The sequence below is a fragment of the Lathyrus oleraceus genome, chromosome 7, assembly GCF_024323335.1.
Source record: "Lathyrus oleraceus cultivar Zhongwan6 chromosome 7, CAAS_Psat_ZW6_1.0, whole genome shotgun sequence".
NCBI classification, from domain to species: domain Eukaryota; kingdom Viridiplantae; phylum Streptophyta; class Magnoliopsida; order Fabales; family Fabaceae; genus Lathyrus; species Lathyrus oleraceus.
Window position 1 is genome coordinate 84863746 of NC_066585.1, and position 23848 is coordinate 84887593.

Sequence of the window (23848 nt, forward strand, 5' to 3'; positions counted from 1 at the left end):
CGCGGACATAGTTAAAAAATACTACGCATAAAAGAGACCCGCTAGGTCGACGTACCTAGGCAAAAGTAAGGGCATCCCGGCGAACCAAAAGGGTTCGGGCAAAAGTTAGGGATAAATATATAAAGACGTATACCCGGCAAGTCGAAAACCTGAAAAGGCGGCTTGGGCAAAAAGGGGTATCCCGGTGGACTGAAAACCTGAAGAGGCGGTCCAGGCAAAAATTAGGGATTAAAGCGTATGACTATGTCCCGTTCTCTGCCACCTTCACCCAAGTTCAAGGGGCTGAACAAGCCAATCACCTCTATCCGACAGCAGGAGATGAGATGCTTGAAGACATAATGACAGTAATGGAGTCAAAATCAATAGGGCTTATTCTGCATAGCTTTCTCTTTGTTTTCTTGACAATTTCCTCTTACTAGGATTTCTGTCTCCTTGTACACAAATTGCCTGTTTATAGGCCCTCTTTCAAAATCAATACAATTTCATTTCCAAAAAGATGCTTTTGTTTTTACCTTTTCTGTTTTGTTTGCGTAAACGTCCATTAATTTAACTTGAATTGACTTATGCACTTGAATATGACCCATGTTTACAAAAATGCATGCCTAAAATAGCAATAGCAATTACTACACGACTTCAGGATCGAGGAGAAGGTCTAACCACGCTTCCCAAGGAGGCTGTTACTAATTCGATTCCCCGACAACGCCAATTATTCCCCAGAAGAGGTCGGCATCGCCCTACCGAAAGGTCATCCCTTCTATCCCCAGCCAGGCCCCGTTGGACAGAACCCGAATCCCCAGCTAAGGAAGGGCCATCAATACCAATGTCTCCGACCAGCAGACCGGGATCTATCTCCCCAGTAGTGTCCCCTGGAAGAACGTTTCAGACGCATAGTGCATTCATTACATCATTTCACATCACATACCTACATACAATTTTCATTCCGCATCATATGCATTACATCATTTCATAACATATACATGCACACAATGCTCGCATTTATTCCAGACGCATAATTCACTCATTACATCATTTCACAGCACACGCACGCATACAACATTTGCATCTCATGCATCATGACATGGCATGAAGCTAACTTTATTTTTCAGGTTAACTATCCTCTTGATACAATCAACACAAAGGTCCATTCAGACGGACATCTGTATCAATTACATTCAGGATTCAACTACACCTTTCAAATATACTCCATGTCAACATTCATTCTGACATTCTCCCAACGGTGGCATCTCTAAGCCCACCCCAGGTATTCGCTGCAAATACAACAAACAGTATCAGATACAACCTAACGTATGGTTCACTCTGATTCAGCCCAACATATGACTCTTTCACGGTCTAACGTACGACCCATTTGGACCTCCAGCTCAGATACGATCTAGCGTACGATCCCTTCTGATCTTCAACAACTCAAGTATGGTTTACTGGACGACCAAGTTAAACCTTCATTTTCTCAGGTGCTACCTTTGGACAGGTACATTCCTGAATGGTAGTCGAGTATACGGCTACTCCCTTTCTCAGGTGCTACCTTCGGACAGGTACATTCCTGAATGGTAGTTTAGTATACGACTACTCCCTTTCTCAGGTGCTACCTTCGGAAAGGTACATTCCTGAATGGTAGTCTAGTATACGGCTACTCCCTTACTCAGGTGCTACCTTCGGACAGGTACATTCCTGAATGGTAGTTTAGTATACGACTACTCCCTTTCTCAGGTGCTACCTTCGGACAGGTACATTCCTGAATGGTAGTCTAGTATACGGCTACTCCCTTTCTCAGGTGCTACCTTCGGACAGGTACATTCCTGAATGGTAGTCTGGTATACGGCTACTCCCTTACTCAGGTGCTACCTTCGGACAGGTGCATTCCTGAATGGTAGTTTAGTATACGACTACTCCCTTTCTCAGGTGCTACCTTTGGACAGGTACATTCCTGAATGGTAGTCTAGTATGCGGCTACTCCCTTTCTCAGGTGCTACCTTCGGACAGGTACATTCCTGAATGGTAGTCTAGTATACGACTACTCCCTTTTCAGCAGCTTCAGCCTAACGTACGGCCCATTCTGCAACTCAGAGACGATCTAGCATACGATCCATTCTGATCTTTCATCCCCATCAAAGTCACCCGCCTAACAAACACCTCACTCTGGTATCCAGACACGGTCTAACATACGATCCATGCTGATCCCATATCCCCAGCAGTATATAGCATACTCTGACTCCCCAGCGAAGTCGACGGCATAATGGATGACTCACCATACGGTCGGATGTATGACCCGATGTGACACCCATGTCTCTAGATATCGTCTAACATACGACACCATCTGGAAATCTCTTCGGCAAGTTTCTTGGATGGCATCTCTAAGCCCATCTCCGTCAAGACTGATGGACAAGCGCAAATTTTCGGGGCATTCTAGTGTTCAATAATCTTTCACCTCCAGACCACGAACGGCACATGCCATTCTACTCTCTCGGTTCGAGAATATTGAACAGGGGCAGCTGTCATACCCCAAAATTTGCCCGTTGGCATTACAAAGCATTTTCCAAGACCCTCTGACTTGTTCTGCAAGGCACTGATATCAAATGCCCACTCACAACAGGCCCAATCCACAGGCGGCCCAAAACAGCTGGCTCGCTAGGCGAGCACCTCCTTCGCCTAGCGAACATTGCATCATGTCACTCGCCCAGCGAAGCGTTGGACCCAGGAAAAAGCCCAGACCTAGTTTGCTCGCTAGGCGAGCAATTCCTTCGCCTAGCGAAGCTTGCGAAAGTTTGAGATTTTTGGACCTCATTTTAAGCCCATTAGGTCACCATTACCACTACTATAAATACATGCTCCTCTGCCACGAAAAAACAGACAGAGACGGACGAAGACGGACGGAAACACGCATCCAGAGGGAGAAACACAGAAACCCTGCTGATCCAAAGAGTTCAGAAGGCGGAAACCCTGAAGGCCGCTTACCCGCTCCGAAGCTACCGTCGCCCAACTCAATCCGGCTCGCCAATTCAAGGTTGCAACTCGATTTGCAAACAGGTTTGCATCACTATTATCGCTTTAGTTTCTTACTTGGCATATGATTTAGGATTCTTAATCGGCATGTGATCATCACTTTAGGTTCTTATTTTGCATGTGGTACCGCTTTAGTGTCTTAATTTGCATGTGATGTCGTTTTGTGCTCTCATTTGGCATATGGTACCACTTCATGTTCTTACTTTGTGGAGGATATTATAATTGAATTCATAAACATTTTGAAGTTTTGCATGAGAATTTAAATGTGCTTGAATATTGTGAAACTGAACCATATAATTATGTGTTGGATGCCATAAGCCATGCTGCAGGTTGAGGTCATAATGTTCTCAAATTTCAAACCCGTGGCCGCTCGCTAGCTCATCGCTAGGCGAGCCCGCAGCGAGCCTTCGCTGAGCCTTCGCTAGGCGAAGCAGAGGCGACCGGACCAGGGGCTGCTTTGCCTTTTTGCTGCCCATTTCATGTTTACCTGATGATGATTCTGCATTATTTGGCTTAAATTTCTGACTGTTATATTTATTTTATGGGGCAATTTCCAATTGTATTTTGCCTCAATGCTCTAATCCGTGTGTTGCATGATGTAAAGGCCAGCATACTTCCAAAGAAATAACCGGCTAGGTATGCCGCTTTAGGTGTGGACATTCTTGAGGAGATGGCTTTTGGATGACCTAAGTTAATATGGAGATTCATCTTGAATCACCAAGCTTGATTTTTAATGTATTGATTTCATTGATTTCCGGTGGACCTAATTACCTAACTGATTACGGCTATTTAATTAATTGTTAAAATCCGGACTTTAAATAAATGATATCGGATCTCTCTTTATTACCCCACGATTACAATATTACGGTCATGTCCCGCGAATATGGGGATATCCTTAGCAAAGACCCTTCGGTTAAATCATCATAGTCCCTCGGATGTTGCCTTCGGAAATACGACTTTGTCCCTCGATGACCCTTCGGTGTAGCCTACGGTTAAATGATGATAGTCCCTTCGAATGCTAAGGTATCCTCACAACTGTTGCCTTCAATGACCAATCGATGACCCTACGATGACCCTTCTACATCCCAAGGATAAAACTACTTACTTCTCAATAGTAAGGACAGTTTTACCCTCATAAGGATAGGAAATGCCCGGAAAGACCTCGGACAGGTATAACCTTAATTGCTCATTCATAACCAAAAAATATACTTTTCACCTCACACCTTTCAAATATCTTTTTGGAAAATCACCACTTAGCATACATCCGCACTAGGATCACTGCCGAGTTATATTTTTCTAAACTAGTTTCTAAATTAAAACGAGATAACCACTTTGTATACATTCATGCAAGAATCATTACAAAGTTAAATTCTCATTTTGCAAAACATTTTTCACACCTTTCTCAACCACCTTTTTCAAACTAGAAAACATAAATGATTGAGCAATTAAGAGCCCATGGATAACCATGGATACAAAGGGTGCTAATACCTTCCCTTTGTATAAAGTACCTCCCGAACCTAAGAATTTAAAATTAAGGTCTTTCCTGTTCTTTTCCACCTTTCCTTATGGGATAAAAGAAAAGTCGGTGGCGACTCTTGCTAACCGCGACATTGCGATTAAAAATCCAATAAAAGTCAGTTCACCATATGACAGGTGGTTTTGTCTAAATTTTTGAGAACTCAAGAACAACGTGAAGAAAATTGAAATGTGCTGAAAAATATGAAAAATATATAGCAAAATAGTGTTAGTGAAAAAATAATATATAGCAAATAAAACTAAAAATGTCAACAAGCTGACTTTTAGTGTCAACGTATTCAGGGCATGAAGAGTCTAAGACTTCCAAATCGCTACAAATTTTATGGAAGGGATCCGATGATAATGACTTTGTAAAAATGTCAATAAGCTGACTTTTAGTGTCAATGTATTCAAAACCAACATCCTTTTTTCCACATGATCTCTAAGAAAATGTTGTTGGATCTCAATGTGTTTGGTCCATGAATGAAGTACCAGATTCTTAGTGAGGCTTATTGCACTATTACTATCACATTTAATCGGAACACATCCAAATTTTAAATCATAGTATAGTAATTATTTCTTTAGTCATAAAACTTGTACACAACAACTACCATCGGCTACATATTCAAATTTGGTGGTAGATAACTCAACGATATGCTGCTTCTTACTGTGCCAAGAAACTAAACAACTTCCAAATAAGTGACAGGTATCACTAGTGCTTTTTCTATCCGACTTGTACCCCGCAAAATCATAATCATAAAAACCTACTAAGCTATAAGCACTACCTTTAGGACACCTAAAATCGTGATGAGAGGTTCCGTTAAGATACCTCAAAATATAATTTACGATCTTAAAGTAGAATCCTTAGGTGATGCTTGATATTTATCAGACATGCACACACTAAACATGATATATGGCCTATTTACGGTTAAATAGAGTAAGGATCTGATTATACCCTGGTTACATCGAAATCCACTCCTCTTTCATCTTTGTCAATAAGCATATTTCAGACCATGGGTGTTGAGATACTCTTCGAATCTTTCATATCGGACTTCTTGATAAGCTCTAAGCAATATTTAATTTGACTTATGAAATTGTCTTCTTCAGCTTACTTGATTTGCAATCCTAGGAGGTATGTCAACTCTCCCATAAGTGACATCCCAAATTCTCTCTACATAAAAATTACAAATTCTCGACAAAGAAATTCATTTGTAGATCCAAAAATAATATCATCTACATAAATTTGAACTAAGAGAATATATTATTCCTTAAATATCAAGAAATATTAGTTTCAAGAATGTGCCTCATTTAATCAATTACGAATCTCTCGTTATTACGATCTGAATCAAATCGAAGTTGAAGATGAAAGAATTTCGATGCAAGAACTTTTGAACTTTCAAAATAGAGGAAATTAATTTTTCACATAATCACAATGTTGATTATGATACTCACTATGATTCGTTACATGAGAAATGATCACAAAAAGGTTTTATGTGTGCTTGAGAATAAGCACTAAAAATGGCTGAAAAAGTCAGTTAGATTCGAATCAAGAGCATTTCATGATTTGAGTCAATTGAACAAGTGAAGTGGAGTAAAAGAAAAACAAAGTTTTTTTACCAATTTTTCAGTTGATTTGAATCAAGAGGAAAATGTGATTCAAATCAAACACCCCGCGATTCGAATCAAACTATTGAGCTAACTGAATAAATGTGGAAAAATTGCATGATTCGAATCATGTGTAAAGTGTGATTCAAATCAATTGAGGCAGACGTGGTCCAGATTTTGATGATTCGAATCATGTGTAAAATGGGTTTTGAATCAAATTGTTTTGAAATTTTCTAGTTTGCCTTTGTCCAAAATGATTTGAAATAGGATTTGTGCTTGATTCTAATCAAACACCTAAATTCCCAATTTTTCAAAATTTTAAGGAGGCTTTGAGATTTTTCTTTTCACCTAACTTGAATTAATACATATATCGCTCTTATTCCATCGATGCATGCAATTGATTAAAATTATCATGATCAAGTTTAAACCCAACCAATGAATTATGCATGCTAAAGAGGAATCATTTCAAAACTTGATTCAGAGAGATGCAATCATGAAGGAGACTCAATAATCGAAAGTAAATCAAAGATGAAAGCAATAAGACAAGTAACAAAATAATCGTATTAGGGTGCTCCCTCTGAATGTATTAGGGACATGCAACTACATAGGCTCCAACCATAGAAGAATCACAACTTGGAAGACAATTATGGACAACCTAATAAGGAAACTCTCAACCGACATTTTTTGTTAATTGGTGGCAGGGTCACTCGCATAAAAATGGTTGTGAAAGGGATCACAAAGATCCAAATAGAGTTTCTTTGGCATGGCTCTGTTGAAAAGAAAGGGTTTTTTTGGATAAAATGGAATGAAACATGTAGATCAAAGAAAGATTGAGGTTTAAGGATCAAAAGTGTGGAGGCCTTCAATTTGTCACTAATGTGTGAATGAAGATGAAAGTGCCTAATAGATAAAGATGCAATTTGTAGAGGAATAATAAAGCATAGGTATGGGAGGCTAGAAACCATAATTTTTTTTGGGGTGGGGTGGGGTGGGGTGGGGGAGAGGTTGTTGTTGCATAGAGACAACAAGAAGGATTCAATGTGTTGGATGAACCTTATAGGATTGTGTAGGCAAGATGGATTGGTTAATGATTGGTACAATAATGGTATATCATGTAGACTTGGCATAGGTAACACAATTATATTTTTAGAAGCATCAATGGTTAGGGGCATAACCTCTAATGGTAGATGAGAGCACATGTGGAAGAAAAGTGGATATGGAATCTTCATATTTCTAGGGTCAGTATCCAACCAGCATCAAAGGAAGAGGTGGATGAATTACACATGATTATAGGCAACTATGAACCAAGAAATAGGCTCGAGGAAATATATATATGTGGAAGCGTGATTATTAAGGAGGCTACTCAGTTAGTGCAAGGCACAAACAAATTATGATTCAAGAAGGTGCAGAACAGTGGACCATGACATGAAGAAGGCATTACATAAGTTGTGGCAAACCAAAATACCGTTAAAGATACAAATTTTTGGTTGGAGATTGTTGTTAAAAATAGATTATCAACAAGAGACCAACTTTCCAAAAGGGGAATTCTTCAAGGTGAGCAACATAAAGTTTGTTTATACTACTTTAGGGAGAAAGAAGATTTATCTCATTTGATATTCAAATGTGTTTTATCAACCAAATTTGGGACAACATCTTGAAGTGGATAGATGTGGAAGTAGGGCAAAAAAGCGAGGGGATACCACACCTCAATTGGTTCTCAAGATATATGCAAAGAAATGTGCCAAAATAAAAAAACTCTTGTAATTTAGTTTGTAACGTGTTTGACCATTTAGATGAAGAGGAACATCATATTATTCAAAGGAGAAATTTGTGATATAGGAGTAGTCACAAAATAATATCAAACTAGTTTCTTGGTATTGGCATGTAATTGGGTTGAAGTTTAACGGTAGTACAAACTATTATGATTGGTGCAAACATCTTTGGATTCACTCCAACTAACCTAAATCTATATCTGTATATGGGTGGAGTGCCCCTTTACTCACTTAATATACTCTTGCTTTTAAAAATAAATAAATTGCAGTTGTTGAAATTGAAAGTGTGTCTCTGAATTAAATTTTCCCTCGATTCTTTATCCAAACTGAGGTAATATACTATTCATTTTTAATTAAAAATTAAAATAAAATATGAGTACCTAAGTGATTGAATTTTACTTTGGTGAAATTCTTGACTAAGATAAAATTTTGTTAAAAAATTTATTATTTATTGTAGTGTAATTTAATATATTTTATGAAATTATATAGAAAAAAATTACTCTCTCCATCCCACAATGAATAATTCAGTTGATTATTTCACACATATTAAGAAAAATGGATAAATGAAACATAAAAAAAACGGAATTTTGCTCACTGAAAAACATGTCCCAACCTTTAACATTTAATATGAGAATTTGCAAAGTAACGAAACACTCGGTAAAAACGTTAGTCGCAACTATTTATTGGGTAAAATTCACGCCACAACCTTGCTTAGTGAAATTCACACAGCAACATTGCTGAATGAAATTCACGCCACACAGTGTGTTGGTCTGATGTTGATGGGGTGATATTCAAGCCGCAACTAGCAAAGTATAATTCATGTAGCAACTTTTATAATATATCATTTGCAGGGTATTTTCCCTCTCGCATATAACAATTGATTAAATAAATAAAATTATATTATTATTTATAACAATATTAATATAATAACAAATAATTTGTAGGCAATAATATTTAAATTAAATAAAAATATTAAAATGCATAATTAATTAAAAATATTAAAATTTAAAAATAATTAAAAAGATTTAAACTCAAAATTAAAAAGATCTAAATAGAGATTAATTACTATACATTGTCAGTGTAAAAAGTTTTACACCGTCGGTTAATCACCATCACCCGTTTGTATTACTTTATAGATTTTTAAAATAAAAGTCAAACTTCTTTTAATATCCAACGTCTATAATTAATTGATGGTGTAAAACCCTTTTACACTAACAGTGTATTTCAATTAATCTCATCTAGAGATTATACAAATTAAAATTATAAATAGTTAATAAAACTTAAAAATTAATCTTCTTCAGATACATTTTCTTCCTTATTCTCATTTACTTCCTCTCATTGGGAGGTGAATAAAGTATTAAATTTATTATTATTTATTTATTTATTTTGAGTTGTAGAATGAATAACATCTCACAAGAGTTTTTTTTGCGAGATGATAAATATTTATCAAAATTTTACAGTAAAATCACAATTTTCTTATAGTGGAAGAGAGAATGATGTTTTTAACAAAATATTTATTAATAAATATTGAGAGTGATACAAATAACTTTAATTAATTGGAAGAGAAAAAAAATTAACTTACATTGCCCTCATTTTAAAACATTTTTTAATTTCAATTAGATTATTGATTGTAGGAGGGAGGGAGAACTACTGTTAATCTAAAGATATCTATTATTTTAGAGTATAGTAGATTTGGATGTTATTATTATCGATGATAATTTAAATTTTAATATTATTCATACTTAGAGATATTGACGATTTAAGATAGAAATTAAACATAAGATAGAAATTGATTAGAAAGAAAAATGATAAGTACTAAATTTATAAGATAAAATCACTTCACTAAATATTCAATAATTCATAAATTTTAAATGTATTATAGTTTCCTCCTCTGAATAATTTTTATTTCACTACATATTCAATGTTTTATAGATAGATAGAAATGATAGAAATGACTATGCCATAAATTATTGAATATATGGTAGAATGATTTATGACCATACGTTATTTGACTATATATTCAACAATTTGACTGGAATAATTTATAAGGCATTTGACTACATTGAATATATAATCAAATAAATATTATTTTATATTTAATTCACATGCAAAATAAGAATATTTAATATGGAAATTATTATTATTATTCTAATTATTATTATTACTATTATTGTTAATATTATTATTATTATTATTATATAATTATTTAAATACTATGTTTATTAAATATAACAGATTGAGTAAAAAAAAACATATAATTATATAATATAAAAATTATTATTAAAAACGGTAATATTAATGAAAATTTTGCAAAGGTTCTAGATGAAATATAAATTTATTCTTTAAAGTTACAATATCAAATTCTGAATATCACGAAAATTCATTTTTTATATATCGATGACACTATTTAAAAAATATTATTTTAAAAAATATCATATTATTTAAATTTTAATAAGAAGTTTCATTAAAAATATTTTAGTTTAAACCTAGTGGACTATTTTAGAAATAATTTTAAAAATATAATTTTAAATAAATTATTACTATTACATTAATTCCTTTTTATAAAAACGAAACATGTTTTAGGTACATTGTTTCCGATCTATATATAAAGTAACATTTTAGTTTTCTAAATTCATAGAATTCTATAAAATTTTCTGATTACATTGATTGAATTGAAGCGCACTTTTATAAAAAAAATTATTACTTTTGAATACATTCTTTTTTAGATAACTTTTTTTGAATGAAAATTGTATTTATATATGTTGCTTTTGTGCATTAACAATACTCATCAAAAACTGTTTTTCTTCAAATCAACCTCTCCTAATTTCAAACCCAAATGGCACCAATTGCTACTACTATTTCTCCAATTGAAAATGAGTTCAAAAGCGTTATTGACTTCAAATCACTTAACAAGGAAGCAAATGTCCCAAAAGAATTCATTTGGTCATCTGAGGATTTGCTGGAAACCAGCCAAGGAGATCTTGATGTGCCAATCATTGATTTAGGAGTCATATCCAATGGTGATGCTGCTGCTTTGGAAGCTGCTGCAAAGGTTGTGAGAGAGGCATGCATGAAGCATGGCTTTTTCCAAGTCACCAATCATGGAGTTGATCAAAAACTGATAGATGCTACTAATCAAGAATTTGTGTCCCTTTTTGAACTTCCTTTGAATAGGAAGGCTAATGCTTATAAGGCTCCATGGGGTTACTCATGTGCTCATGCATCTAGGTACTCTACTAGTTTGCCATGGAAAGAGACATTTACTTTCCAATACAAACACTATGATCAATCTCAGACACAAATTGTTGATTTCTTCACTTCTGTCTTAGGTGATGACCACCAACATGCTGGGTAAGAATCACTCATTTATTTGCCCTATTTTTATTATCCTCAGTTTCTTATGATATTTCACCGGACTCTAACAGATTCATTGACCTATTTTTTTTTCTTCTTAATTGGAATAGATTGGTTCTCCAAAACTATTGTGATGCCATGAAGAAGCTATCTGAAGTTATTTTGGAGTTATTGGCCATTAGTTTGGGTGTGGATAGATTGTTCTACAAGAAGTTTTTTGAAGATGCTGAAACAATGATGAGGTGCAACTCTTATCCACCTTGCAGTGGCATCCAAGCTGGAACCCTTGGCACTGGTCCTCATTGTGATCCCACTTCAATCACCATTCTTTTTCAGAATCTTGAAGGTCTAGAAGTTTTTGTCGACGACAAATGGCTCGGCGTTCGTCCTCAACCTAATACCTTTGTCATTAACATAGGTGACACTTTTAAGGTATGCACACTAACCACTAATTCCGATTTCTCGTTTGAACTTTTTCATTTAAGACTCAGGGTCCGCACAAACTAGGGTTTTAGGCGAGGTTTTAAATAACAGTCACAGTTGTGATTTTGATCGGATATCCAACTTTCTTACTAACTATATAACTCTTGTATAAACTTGTTAATGATTTATTTTTGGTTGACTTAGGCCCTGACTAATGGAGTATACAAGAGTTGTCTCCATAGGGTATTGGCTAATAAGGAGAAGGACAGAAAGACTCTGGCATTCTTTATAAATCCAAAATCAGACAAAATTGTGAGAGCACCAGACAACATCTTGGGAAGACAAGAGCCAAGGAAATATCCTGATTTCACATGGTCACAACTTTTCGAGTTTACACAAAAAAAGCATCGAGCCGATCCCAACACTCTTCCAGATTTCGTCGCTGAGATCAATTCCAACGAATCAAACTTCGGAGTTTGATGCTCAATAAAATTGTTTTTCTTATAATAATAACTGCTACAATTGTTGTTAGTCTTTTTTTCTATGTATGCATTTATGTATTGAATGTACAACCTAAAATCATGTATTAACATACATATGGTTGGTGTAGTTCATATGAGAATCCTCTTTACTCAAATAATATGAACAATAATTAAGCTTTCTATCACTTAGTCTAATTTTTTTTCTTTTGCAATTTATCATTTTCCTGATCAATCTTACATGACAATCACAAATAAAAAACTCAAGAAAATTTATTTTGAAAAGTGACACAAATTATTACATGCATGCATGCAGATATAAATATATATTCTTATAGGTATATATTATAAAAATAACTCTTCATCTAAAATTACAATATATATTGTTGTATCCAAAAGAGAAGAAGAAGAAGAAAAAGCCAAACCTAAAATTAGTTTGGTCTTACTCATTCATACCAATGGCCTATGGAATCGATCTGATCTTGCGGCCGTAACTGTTTTTGAATTGAATTAGACGAGAAAGGTAACGGAAACGGTTGATCGTTGGCGACATAAGAAGGTTGAGTAATGAGATTTGTTGAAGTATATACACTATTATTGAAATGTTGATTATTTAATTCATCTTGATTATGTTGTTGATGTTGTTGTTGATGTAGCCTTTGTTCAGATCTTTGTTGTTTAGGAACATTAACTTTCTCACCTTCAATATCTCTATATTTTTGAAGATAGGATTTTAAAGGTTCCACATAATCTTCAAACCCTAAAGTTGTAATAGCCCAAATAATATCATCACCATTGATGGTTTTTCTCTTTTCTCTTTGACATTTATCCGAGGCTTCGCCGGTGACGAAACTTATGAACTCCGAAACACATTCTTGAACTGTTTCTTTTGCGTCCTTTGAGATTTTTCCGTTTGCTGGAATCACTTTTTTCATTATTCTACCAACGTTTGCTATGGGAAGAAAACGGTCTTGTTCTTTATTGGTTGTAGTGTTATTGTTATTGTTGTTGATTGTTTTTAAACATTGAGGTTCAGGAATTTCTGTGGTGAATCCATTTGGCAAAGTAGGATGAGTTTCATCATCCATTGGAAGTGATATTAATTTTAATGAGCAATTAGATTATTATTAAATTTATATTTTACATAATTGTATAGATAGATAAACTGAAAGTGAGGCATAAAAATAGGCAAGTAAGGAGGACCCTCAGACTCGCTCTTACTTGATGTAACTGGCAGGACCTAATCCAATTCCAACTTAGATAACACTATTATTGACATTACAAAATGTTGTTTCTTTACTCTTTGTAATTATTATCATTATTATTTTGGTGAACAAAATGTTGTTGTAAACACATATTGGTGAACAAATTCAATTAGAAAAAATAAATGTTTGATTAGGTAGTGCTAACAAAATCTTACTTTGACAACCAAAATGATCTTTAACTTTGGCAAATATAATATTATTAAAAATAAGTTAATAATTTGTACAATAGAGAAACAACCAACAATAATAAAGAGCACTTCTCAAACTAAATCAACAAACACACCAAAACCCTTCACCTACTCCACTGAAAAAGAAAAGAAACTATAAAACCAAAAACAAACAATGGCAAGTCGGGCAAATAATAGAGGCCATTAAGTGATTAGCCGATAAGTTTTCATCACAAAAAATAATTTTATTATAGAGATTCTAAATAATTCAGATCACAAAATGCCAGATCGAAACTAAACCTAAGGTCGCCTTAAAAAAACCTCGAACAAATTTAAAACTATCCTCATGAGAGGCGGAGGCATTCTCATCCACTTAAGAACATTCAACCAAATAGACAAGACAACCTTACAGTGAACAAACAAATGACCTGTCGATTCCACCTCCGCATGACACAAAGCAAACCATGGACCACAAAGAGAAGGAATAATAAGATGCCTCAAAAGGTTATGGCTCATCTGTAACCTATCTCATAAATCTTGCCAAGAAAACACTACCACTTTGGGGGCGTCCAACTTTTCCAAATTCTAGCCAACCCCTAAACTACTCGCTCATCCCTACCCTCAATCCCACCATTAATACTAACCAACATATAATAAGAATACCTCACCGAGAAACCACGAAAAGGATTAGATTCTAGACCTAGTCATCCTCCCAATAAATGTTAACCACACTGGAAATAAAACCCTCCATCTCCCCTAAGAGGCCCTCCTCCCAAACCTGTAAGGAACGCCTCCACCTAAACTTCAAAACCAAAACATCATCAACCCACTCCCACCATCTTACCCACAAAGTCTTATGCTATGAAACAAGAAACAACATCTCAAATGAGACACTTAACATACCAAATCTAACCCATACGTCATGCCCAAAACTAGTCCTCATACCATCCCCCACAACTTTTGTAAAAGAGGAGGCACTCCAATCCCCGGGTTCCTCAGGTTTAGCCCCGAAAAGAAAAACATAATTCCACCAACAGAAGGTTGTAGACAATCTCACAACCCTCCACCCTAAAGAGACCATAAATCATGAAGGTCTTACCTAGAAAACATCAAATTCCTCTACAAAGAAAGATGATCAACAACGAGCCTCACCCTCCACTTACTAAGAAGAGGCAAATTTACTAATCTCAAATCATTAACCCCCAGTTCCCCTAAAATTTTATCTTTACAAACATATTTTCACTTCACTCACGATACCTTGACCCCACCTTTAGAACCACCAGAGATAATATTGTTGCAAACCAACTAGCTTCTTCCAAATCTGCACATGCATTTTCATGAAAGAAAGAATATTGGAATCACATTCAAAACTGAATTCAAAAGAGTAACCCTCACACTAATACTCACAAACCTATTCCTTCAGGTCTGCAACCTACTAGAAATCAATCTCACTAGAGGCTCCCATGTACACTCCCTCTTTTGATTCACATCCACGGAAGCCCTAAGTACTTAAAGGGGATTGATTCGACTATGTAATGTAAGAACTCATTAGCTCTATCCATAAAGGAATTCACCACATTATCCCCCCCCCCAAAGGTGACTCTTAGACAAATTCATTATAAAACCCGATGCAAGATCAAAACTTCAAAGAATAACTTAATTGTGAAAAGTTTATCATCAGTTGGCTCCCCTACCAGAACTTTGGCAGCATACTGAAGATGGGAAACATTAAGTTCGTTCGAACTAGCACTAAACCCCTAGAAAACTCCCACTTACACCACATTGTTTTACTAAGCACTGAGACCCTCCACCACCAGAAGAAAAGGAAATGACATCAGTGGGTCCCCCTACTTAAGACCACGCTGGATATTAATCTCCTATATCGGGTAAACATTAACTAAAATAGAGAGATTTCTTTTGGAAACACACACTCTAATTAACCCCTCCACTTGACATCAAACCCAAACCTCTTAATCATATAATCGAGAAATGACCAGCTAACTAAATCGTAAGACTTCTCAATATCCACTTTAACAATTAAACTCTATCTTTTATACTTCCTAGAAAAGTTAATTACCTCATTCAGAGCCATCACACCAGCCACATGTTGTCTACCCTTAACAAAAGTTAATTTCTCCAGGGAGATAATCTTACCCATCACCCCAGCGAGCCTCGCCACCAAAATCTTAGCAACCAGCTTATACATTGAGTCAAGCAGAGAGATGGGCCTAAAGTAACCCAACTCCAAGGGAGACTCGACCGTATGAATTGGCGCAAAAAGGTAAGACAACAAACTCCTCAAAAGCACTGCATCTATACCTATAGATAAAGGGGATACAACTATTTGGAGTGGCCTGTTTTTCTTCCGATTTTACCCTTAAAATTTTGAACTTTTTAATATTCTCAAAATGTATTGGTCAATTTTTTTTAAATTCTCACGTGGATATGAATTAATATAATCCACACATACCACTACATGATAACTCTCCAACTTCAACTGTCTTTTGTCAAAAATCAAATCCAAATCACCCTTCCATTGGAAAATTTGAACGTCCATATCATCACTTACCATATAACAATCCATCCTCTTCCATCAACATAATACAACATAACAACCTGCATCTTTTTTTTCTTTTTTTTCTTCATCTGTCACCTTCATCAATAAACCATACCAACACATTACATTTTCTACGTATCACCATCATCTCCTTATTTCTCCATGGAAACTCCATGAACAACAACTCATAATACTCTTTCCTCTTCACCACATAAGCAACCCCATGCAAAATCCGCATGAACCCGCCTCTCTTCTACAAGCAACAACAACCATGTAACAACACAACTCACTTCTCACCATAACATAAACCTTCATCTCTCACGTGAACCACCACCAACAACGACCCTGCGAACATTCACAATTTACGTTTCTTTCATTTCCTCCGATGACGGCAACAACCAAAAGCAACGTTGAACTTCTGACATCACCGTTGATACATCCAACGGCAAGCCCTCACAATTGAACCGTCATGCCAGAAACTTCTTAAAGGTACGCAAAACTCTAACTTCTATTTATTACTTCTTTGCTTTATGTGTTTCGAAAGTAACACTGGAGTTTTCGTTACGATCCATTCATTTTTTAATGATGGAGTAAGTTAATTTGTTCTCATTGTCACTACTTTTGAGTTAACGTTGTGAAACCTTACTTTTTATGAATTTGTTTTAAAAAATATGGTTATTTTAAAAGAAACAACAAAGCCATCCAAACAACATTAGCATGAAGAGAAGTTGTTGCAGAGAAAGTTCCAGTAGTTGTATTAGTAGTAAGAACAAGAACAAGAACCATCCAATCATCCTCTGAATTAAGTCCAACTCCATTGTACTTTGAATTATTAAGAAACTTTGCATAGATATCATTACGAGTGTAATTAGACAACACAACAATTGGTTCCAATTTAGGCACACAAACAGGTAGAATGACTCCATCTGTTGTAGTGTTAACGTTAATATCACATTTATCAACATCTCTTAACAAATTGGGAATTCTTAGGTTTCCACCAGGACCAGAAGTTGGGTAGTATTGAGTCACTTTTTCACATGGTGTGTCTTGTATTTCTTCAGCAACTTCATCAACTAAACAACTTGCCTTGTCATTTTTATTCAATGGTGCAAGATTCTTTGTTTGTCTGTAGTTGTTGATTCCCTTCAGTATACTGTCCACTTTGTCTAATCAAACAAATTAAGAGTATTCATGTATAAGAAAATCATTATCAATAGTAAACAACTCTTTGTTATGAAATCAAGTCAAGCAAAACTATATTGGATTATCAATAGATTAATGTAAAGAGCTTTCATTAAGCAAAACTAAAATTTAAATTTCATTTCATCCACACAAGAGACAATATATACTATGAAATCTATTATTTTTATCCATGCAAAATTACCAAAATTTTTACATTAGTCATGCAAATTTTGTCCTTATTGTTTTGTTTTACAATTAAGACTAAAAAGCAAAAAATAGTTTATTTGCAGAAATCAACAACATATTTAAATTTATAGTATATTTGGAATTGTGTGGTGTTCTTATAAAAACCCTCAAAATTTAATGCAGAAACATAAAAAAGATGCATGACTCAATTGAAGTTACTGACACAATTTAAATTTTGTAGAAAAGTAACCAAAAGAGATACAGAAAACCTTAAAATGTAAGGGAATAGAAAGTATTAGAGAGAAGAAAAGCACTTTTATAGTGAGCTGGATTGGAAAGGAAAAGGAAAGCCCATAGAGATGCAAGAAGTGGGAGATTAAGATTGAAGCAAGCCATAGTGAGTAGTTGTGTTCTAAAGGGAAAATATGTTTTGAAGAATTAATAAGATAAACTTGAGAAAAGTGTAAACTCTAAAGAGATAAAGTAAAAATGGAGCCTAAGTAGTGACAGGTATAAGTTCTTCTTTCCCATGTGGCTGACATGCAAGTAATAATTTAAACCCATTGACAGGTATAAGTGCAGATTTTGTAGACACATAACCAATTACAATGTGACTAGAACTTGTTGCATACATTGACCATTTAATATACAGACATAAACACCACACACCACCAACAAAAATAAGAAATGACAGGTATAAAAATACAAACGAATATAATTTCAAAATATTTGTATAATCAACTTTGTGATATGTCCTTTCATATTTGTTTAGCATTCCATTTTGATTGTACTCTCTTATATAATAATATTTTTAAAACTTTAATTTTAAGGTAAATTATTTATCAAGTTAAATTAGTATATAGTATGAAAATAATTACCAAGTACACAATTTTTAAAATTATATTATGTTATTTATTTAAAAAGAAACTAAAGGTAAATTATGCCATTTATATATATATATATATATATATATATATATATATATATATATATATATATATATATATATATATATATATATATATATATATATATATATATATATATATGTATAGATAACTTATAACGTGCATAATTAATTTTATTTAGTATATGATATGTAGTAATTGAAGAAGAAAATTTATGTCAAATCATCTTCTAATGATATATCAGTTTTTGATCAATTGTTTCTGCAGAGGATTTGATATAGTTCCCAGTTGGCTGTTACATTAACAAAATGAAAAATAATACCCGTCAAATATCAAGTCAACAACAAAGGTCAAGAAGGGCCGAAAATGAAAGGAAGAGGAGACAAAATATGAGCAACGAGCAGAGAAAAACCATTTGTCGAGACGACATGAAAATTATAGGCGACGGGAAGGGCAACAAAGACAAGCTCAAACATCTCTCCCTATAAGCAGTTAGTCGAGAGTTCCATTTCAAAATTTTACAAATATGACTATTCCAAGATCACACTTTCAAGGAACTCATGACAGTGAAGTCGGACCAAATAGAATTACACATGTTAATGATGTTGCACTTGGTTGGTGATGATCAATATATACATTATGTATTACATTGTATAATTTTGTTCGCTTTCGTCACATCTCATTTTATGTATTTAAACCCGCAAATCGTAATTGCACATCACCTAATCAACGAAACAACATAAGTCAATCTGATACAGGTATAAGAGATATTGTTCTAAGTATGCGAGTAGTAACTTTTACACACACACACACACACACACACACACACACACACACACACACACACACACACACACACACACACACACACATATATATATATATATATATATATATATATATATATATATATATATATATATATATATATATATATTAATTATTACTTTTGTATCAGATGATATGAATGTTGATGAAGCTTTGGAGGATGCAGCATCCATATGTTAACGTGGATGCCAGAGAAAATGATGCATTATCATGTCGTCTTCAAGGTATGTTCATAAACATTTTGTGTCAAATAAATGTAGCTTTTACTCAAGTGACAAAAAATTTAAAATCATGCAATATTAAAATATTCTAATTGAGGCATCTTGCGTACATTTTTTATTTGTATTTTAGATTTTAGATAATATTTAGTAATCAATATCAAACTCCTGCCTGTAGAATCAGGACATACTTTTTGATCAAAGCACAATATTGCTCGAAGTTTCAAATATAATATGATGATGGCAAAATCCCGGTTACCTCATCCAATTAATTACCTGTAGACACTGCAATGCAAGATTGTTTCATCATGAATCATGTGACACATGTTGTACTAGTGGAAATATGTCATTTTCACGAGTTAATGCTCCTATAGAATTGCGACAATTATTTTTGGATGGTTTAGCTGAAGGAAAACATTTTAGGCAACATATTCGAAGTTATAACCATGTGCTCTCATTCACTTCAATTTGTGTTCACGTTGATGAGAATATTCTTGCATCTGGTCGTGGTATATAGATATTTCGTGCTCAAGGTGTTTTTTACCATAACATAGGAGGTTTCTATCCAAATGAGGGTGTCAGACCGCGTTTCTTACAACTATACATCTACGACACCACCGATAATGAGCTACATAATAGAATGCAAGAAAATCCACAACTGCACCAAAATATAGTTCATAAATTACAGAAAATGCTCCATCAGTTTAATCCTTTTGTAATTAGGTTCAAGCAATTGCCACTACTTCCAAATATCAGTGAATGTAGCCTCATACTTAAGGAGCGTCCAAGTAATCACCATCAATACAATCTTCCAACTGCAGAAGAAGTTGTGACAATTATTGTTGGATGTGATGCAAATTCTATGGAATATGGAAGGGATATTAATGTCATTCGTCATGATGGAAATCTCAAGAAAGTTCTAGAGACAAAGGGATATTATAATCCTTTGCAATACCCTATATTATTCACATTTGGGACGCATGGTTGGGACGTCAACACAACAAATTGTAATGGACGAAGAGGCTCATGTTGAGCATATTACAGTTACATCCTTCATGTAAATTTAGATTAATTTTAGTAGATAGTATACTTGGCTAAGCATTGTTTAAATAACTTTACATTTAGCACCGACATTTTTTTCAATCAATTGTAGATTCGCCCAAATGATCAATCAATGTTGTTAAATACGGGTCGACTATTGCAACAATATGTTGTAGACAATTATGTTAAAATTGAATCAGGGAGGTTAAGGTGGATTAAAGAGCACCAAAGTGATATACGTGCTGAATTGTACCAAGGTTTATAGAATGCTTTGCATGTTGGTGAAACTAATGCAGGTAAAAATTCATATAGCATAAATATACAGTTTTAGATTAATAATTAGGTGTACTTCTAATGATAATCATTCATGTATTCTAATACTAATGCATTTAATGAATCGTCATAGAAACATTGGGAAAAGGACAGTATTGCCATCATCATTTATTGGCGGTCGTCGAGACATGACACAACATTATGAAGATGACATGGCTATTGTTCTTAATGGCGGTAAATCAGATATTTTTCTAACAATGACATGCAATCCTTCTTGGAGTGAGATAACATCATAACTTTTTCCATTTCAAACACCACAAGATCGTCCATATTTGCTAACAAGGATATTTCATTCGAAATTCGAGCAGTTGAAGGATGATGTTATTAATAAAGGAGTCTTGGGAAAATTTAAAAGCTACATGTATGTCACTGAATTTCAAAAGCGAGGACTGCCGCATGTGCATATGTTGTTGGTCTTAGAAAGTGACGACAAGTTGAGTGACCCAAAAGATTATGATAATATGATAAAAGCATAAATACCTAAATTAGAATGTGAATCATAGTTGCATGAAGTTGTTGTAAAACATATGATCCACGGACCTTGCGGCATAATCAGCCGAAAGTCTCCATGTATGAAAGATAAACATTGTAAAAAAAAAGGTATCCCAAACAATTCTTGGATGAAACACGTCAAGGCACTGACTCATATTCTGAGTATAGGAGAATGTTTGATGAATCTATATCGTTAGGTAGAGATAGGTTTGTAGATAATAGATGAGCGGTTCCTTATAACCCCTAGTTACTGTTAAAGTATGACTATCACATCAATGTAGAGATTTGCAGTAGCATTAAAAGTATCAAGTATTTATACAAATATGTGTACAAGGGCCCTGATCGTGTGGCTATGGAGGTTCATAAAGGATCATACATGGATGAAGTTCAGCAATATGTTGATGCAAGATGGATTTGTGCTCCTGAGGCATTATGGAAAATATTTTGATTGACTCTCTACCGATTATATCCTTCAGTTGAAAGATTGCAGATCCACTTGCCGAACCGTCATCAAGTGCGCTTTTATGATCATCAGTGAATTGTAGATGTGTTAAATAATGAACGCAACTCCAAAACAATGCTCACAAAATTCTTTGCATTGAATCTACGAGATCCACAAGCAAGAAATTATCTGTATAGAGACATTCCAGAGCATTATTGTTAGAACAAGCGGAACATGGAATGGCATCACATGCGGTCAACAAGAAAAGTTATTGGGAGAATCTATACGGTATCACCTTCGGAGGGAGATAAGTTTTACTTACGACTGTTGTTATCTCGTGTCACAGGTCCAACCAATTGGGAACATCTTCTTAAAAATAATGACACGACTTTCAATACATTCAAAAAATCAGCCGAGGATAGAGGATTTCTAGAGATTGGTCATAGTATTCGTGATTGTTTGATTGAGGCTACGAGTCTCCAAATGCCATATGCCTTACGTAGGTTATTCGTGACGATTTTAATATTTTGTGAACCTACTGGTGTTAAAGGCATTTTGAATGAGTTTTTTTACACATATGGCATATGATTATCAAACAACTAACAATGTTATGGAATTAGACTTCACTAATATGTTGTTGAATGACTTGAATGAACTCTTAAGCCTGCACGGTAAATTTTTTTGAAAATTATGATCTCCCATATTTACCCCCTAATACAATAACGGAGATGCAATTCCAAGTCTCATGCAAGAGGAGTTAGAGGTCGATATCCCCAATGAATATATGTTGCTAAGTTATATAATGATCAAATGATTGCATTCAAAACCATTATGAATGTGATTATTCAAAAACACAGTGGGTTATTTTTTGTTAATGGTCCAGGAGGAACATGTAAAACATTCATTTATCAAACATTAATGACAAGTTTAAGAAGTAGATGAGAAATTATCTTAGCAACTGCATCATCTAGCATAGGTGCAACATTGTTACCCGGTGGTAGGATTGCACACTCTCGATTTAAGATGCCTATTGATATACAACCGAGTTCCATTTGTGGTATTCAAAAGCAAAAAGATCTTGCAAATTTCATTAGAGTTGTTGCCTCATTGGAAGCCTTAGATCGATCATTACAAGATATTTATAGCAAAATTTCTCCATTTGGTGGAAAAGTTCTGATCATGGGGGAGACTTTCGTCAAGTTCTTCCTGTTGTAAGAAAAGATACTAAGGCACAAAGGATTTCAGCGTGTATTGTTCAGTCTCATTTATGGGATCATACCATGATTGTGCGTTTGCTTTAAAATATGCGATCATTGCATGATCAAGAGTTTAAAGAATTTCTTATTCGCATTGGTGCTGATGTTGAACCTACCAAACTAGATGACATGGTGAGGTTACCTTCACAGATTGCAATCCCATGGGAAGGTGAACATTCCATACAAGTATTTATCCAATATATTTTTCCTAATTTATAATTGCATGGTTGGGATGCCCCATATATGGTACAAAAAGATATTTTGACACCAACGAATGATGATGTCCAGAAATTGAATGATATGATTATCGACCAGTTTCCATGAGAAGAACATAATTTGTTGTCATTTGACGAGGTTGAAGGGGATAATCATAATTTATACCAGCAAGAATTCTTAAACTCAATTGCACAAGGTAGTTTGCCACCACATATTCTAAAGATAAAAAATGGTGCACCATTAATGTTATTACAAAATCTAGATCCTATATATGGATTGCATAATGGGACGCGGTTATTATGTCGTGGTTTATTTATGAATATGTTGGATGTGGAAATCTTGACAAGAAACAACGCGGAAAAATGAGCTTTCTTGCCCAGAATTAAAATAAAAACATATGCAAGTGATTGCCATTTGTCCTTAGTAGAAAGCAGTTTCCCGTGCGACTAAGTTTTGCAATTACAATAAATAAATCACAAGGACAAACCATTCCAAATATTGGAATATATCTTCCACGACATGTTTTTAGTCATGGACAGTGATATGTGGCTTTATCCAGGAGTGTTTCACAGACTACGACAAGAGTTTTAA

General features: G+C 34.6%; 3 protein-coding genes across 3 annotated transcripts; 1 reads left to right on the forward strand and 2 right to left on the reverse strand.

Moving 5' to 3' along the window:
* Nucleotides 1-10713: 10713 nt before the first annotated feature.
* Nucleotides 10714-12349, forward strand: LOC127102676 (gibberellin 20 oxidase 2). The gene is made up of 3 exons (XM_051040019.1): nt 10714-11261; nt 11375-11696; nt 11892-12349. The coding sequence occupies exons 1-3, from the start codon at nt 10747-10749 to the stop codon at nt 12165-12167; spliced, it is 1113 nt and encodes a 370-aa protein (XP_050895976.1). The 5' UTR covers nt 10714-10746; the 3' UTR covers nt 12168-12349.
* Nucleotides 12350-12584: 235 nt separating this feature from the next.
* LOC127102677 (nuclear transcription factor Y subunit B-7) lies at nt 12585-13254 on the reverse strand. Its single transcript, XM_051040020.1, has one exon. The coding sequence runs from the start codon at nt 13252-13254 to the stop codon at nt 12613-12615; it is 642 nt and encodes a 213-aa protein (XP_050895977.1). The 3' UTR covers nt 12585-12612.
* Nucleotides 13255-16830: 3576 nt separating this feature from the next.
* Nucleotides 16831-17919, reverse strand: LOC127102152 (uncharacterized GPI-anchored protein At3g06035-like). Its single transcript, XM_051039557.1, has 2 exons — nt 17838-17919; nt 16831-17321 (listed from the first exon to the last, which is right to left on the reverse strand). Exons 1-2 carry the CDS (start codon nt 17917-17919, stop codon nt 16831-16833), a joined length of 573 nt encoding a protein of 190 aa, XP_050895514.1.
* Nucleotides 17920-23848: the final 5929 nt, after the last annotated feature.

What these genes read in the sequence shown, in the direction of transcription:
- LOC127102676 (XM_051040019.1), top strand. Translation starts at nt 10,747, where the DNA reads ATGGCACCAATTGCTACTACTATTTCTCCAATTGAAAATGAGTTCAAA. An exon ending in GATGACCACCAACATGCTGG is followed by an intron (nt 11,262 to 11,374) that starts GTAAGAATCACT and finishes TAATTGGAATAG; the next exon opens with ATTGGTTCTCCAAAACTATT. An exon ending in ACATAGGTGACACTTTTAAG is followed by an intron (nt 11,697 to 11,891) that starts GTATGCACACTA and finishes TGGTTGACTTAG; the next exon opens with GCCCTGACTAATGGAGTATA.
- LOC127102152 (XM_051039557.1), bottom strand. Translation starts at nt 17,919, where the DNA reads ATGGCTTGCTTCAATCTTAATCTCCCACTTCTTGCATCTCTATGGGCT. An exon ending in CAATCCAGCTCACTATAAAA is followed by an intron (nt 17,322 to 17,837) that starts GTGCTTTTCTTC and finishes TTGTTTGATTAG; the next exon opens with ACAAAGTGGACAGTATACTG.
- LOC127102677 (XM_051040020.1), bottom strand. Translation starts at nt 13,254, where the DNA reads ATGGATGATGAAACTCATCCTACTTTGCCAAATGGATTCACCACAGAA.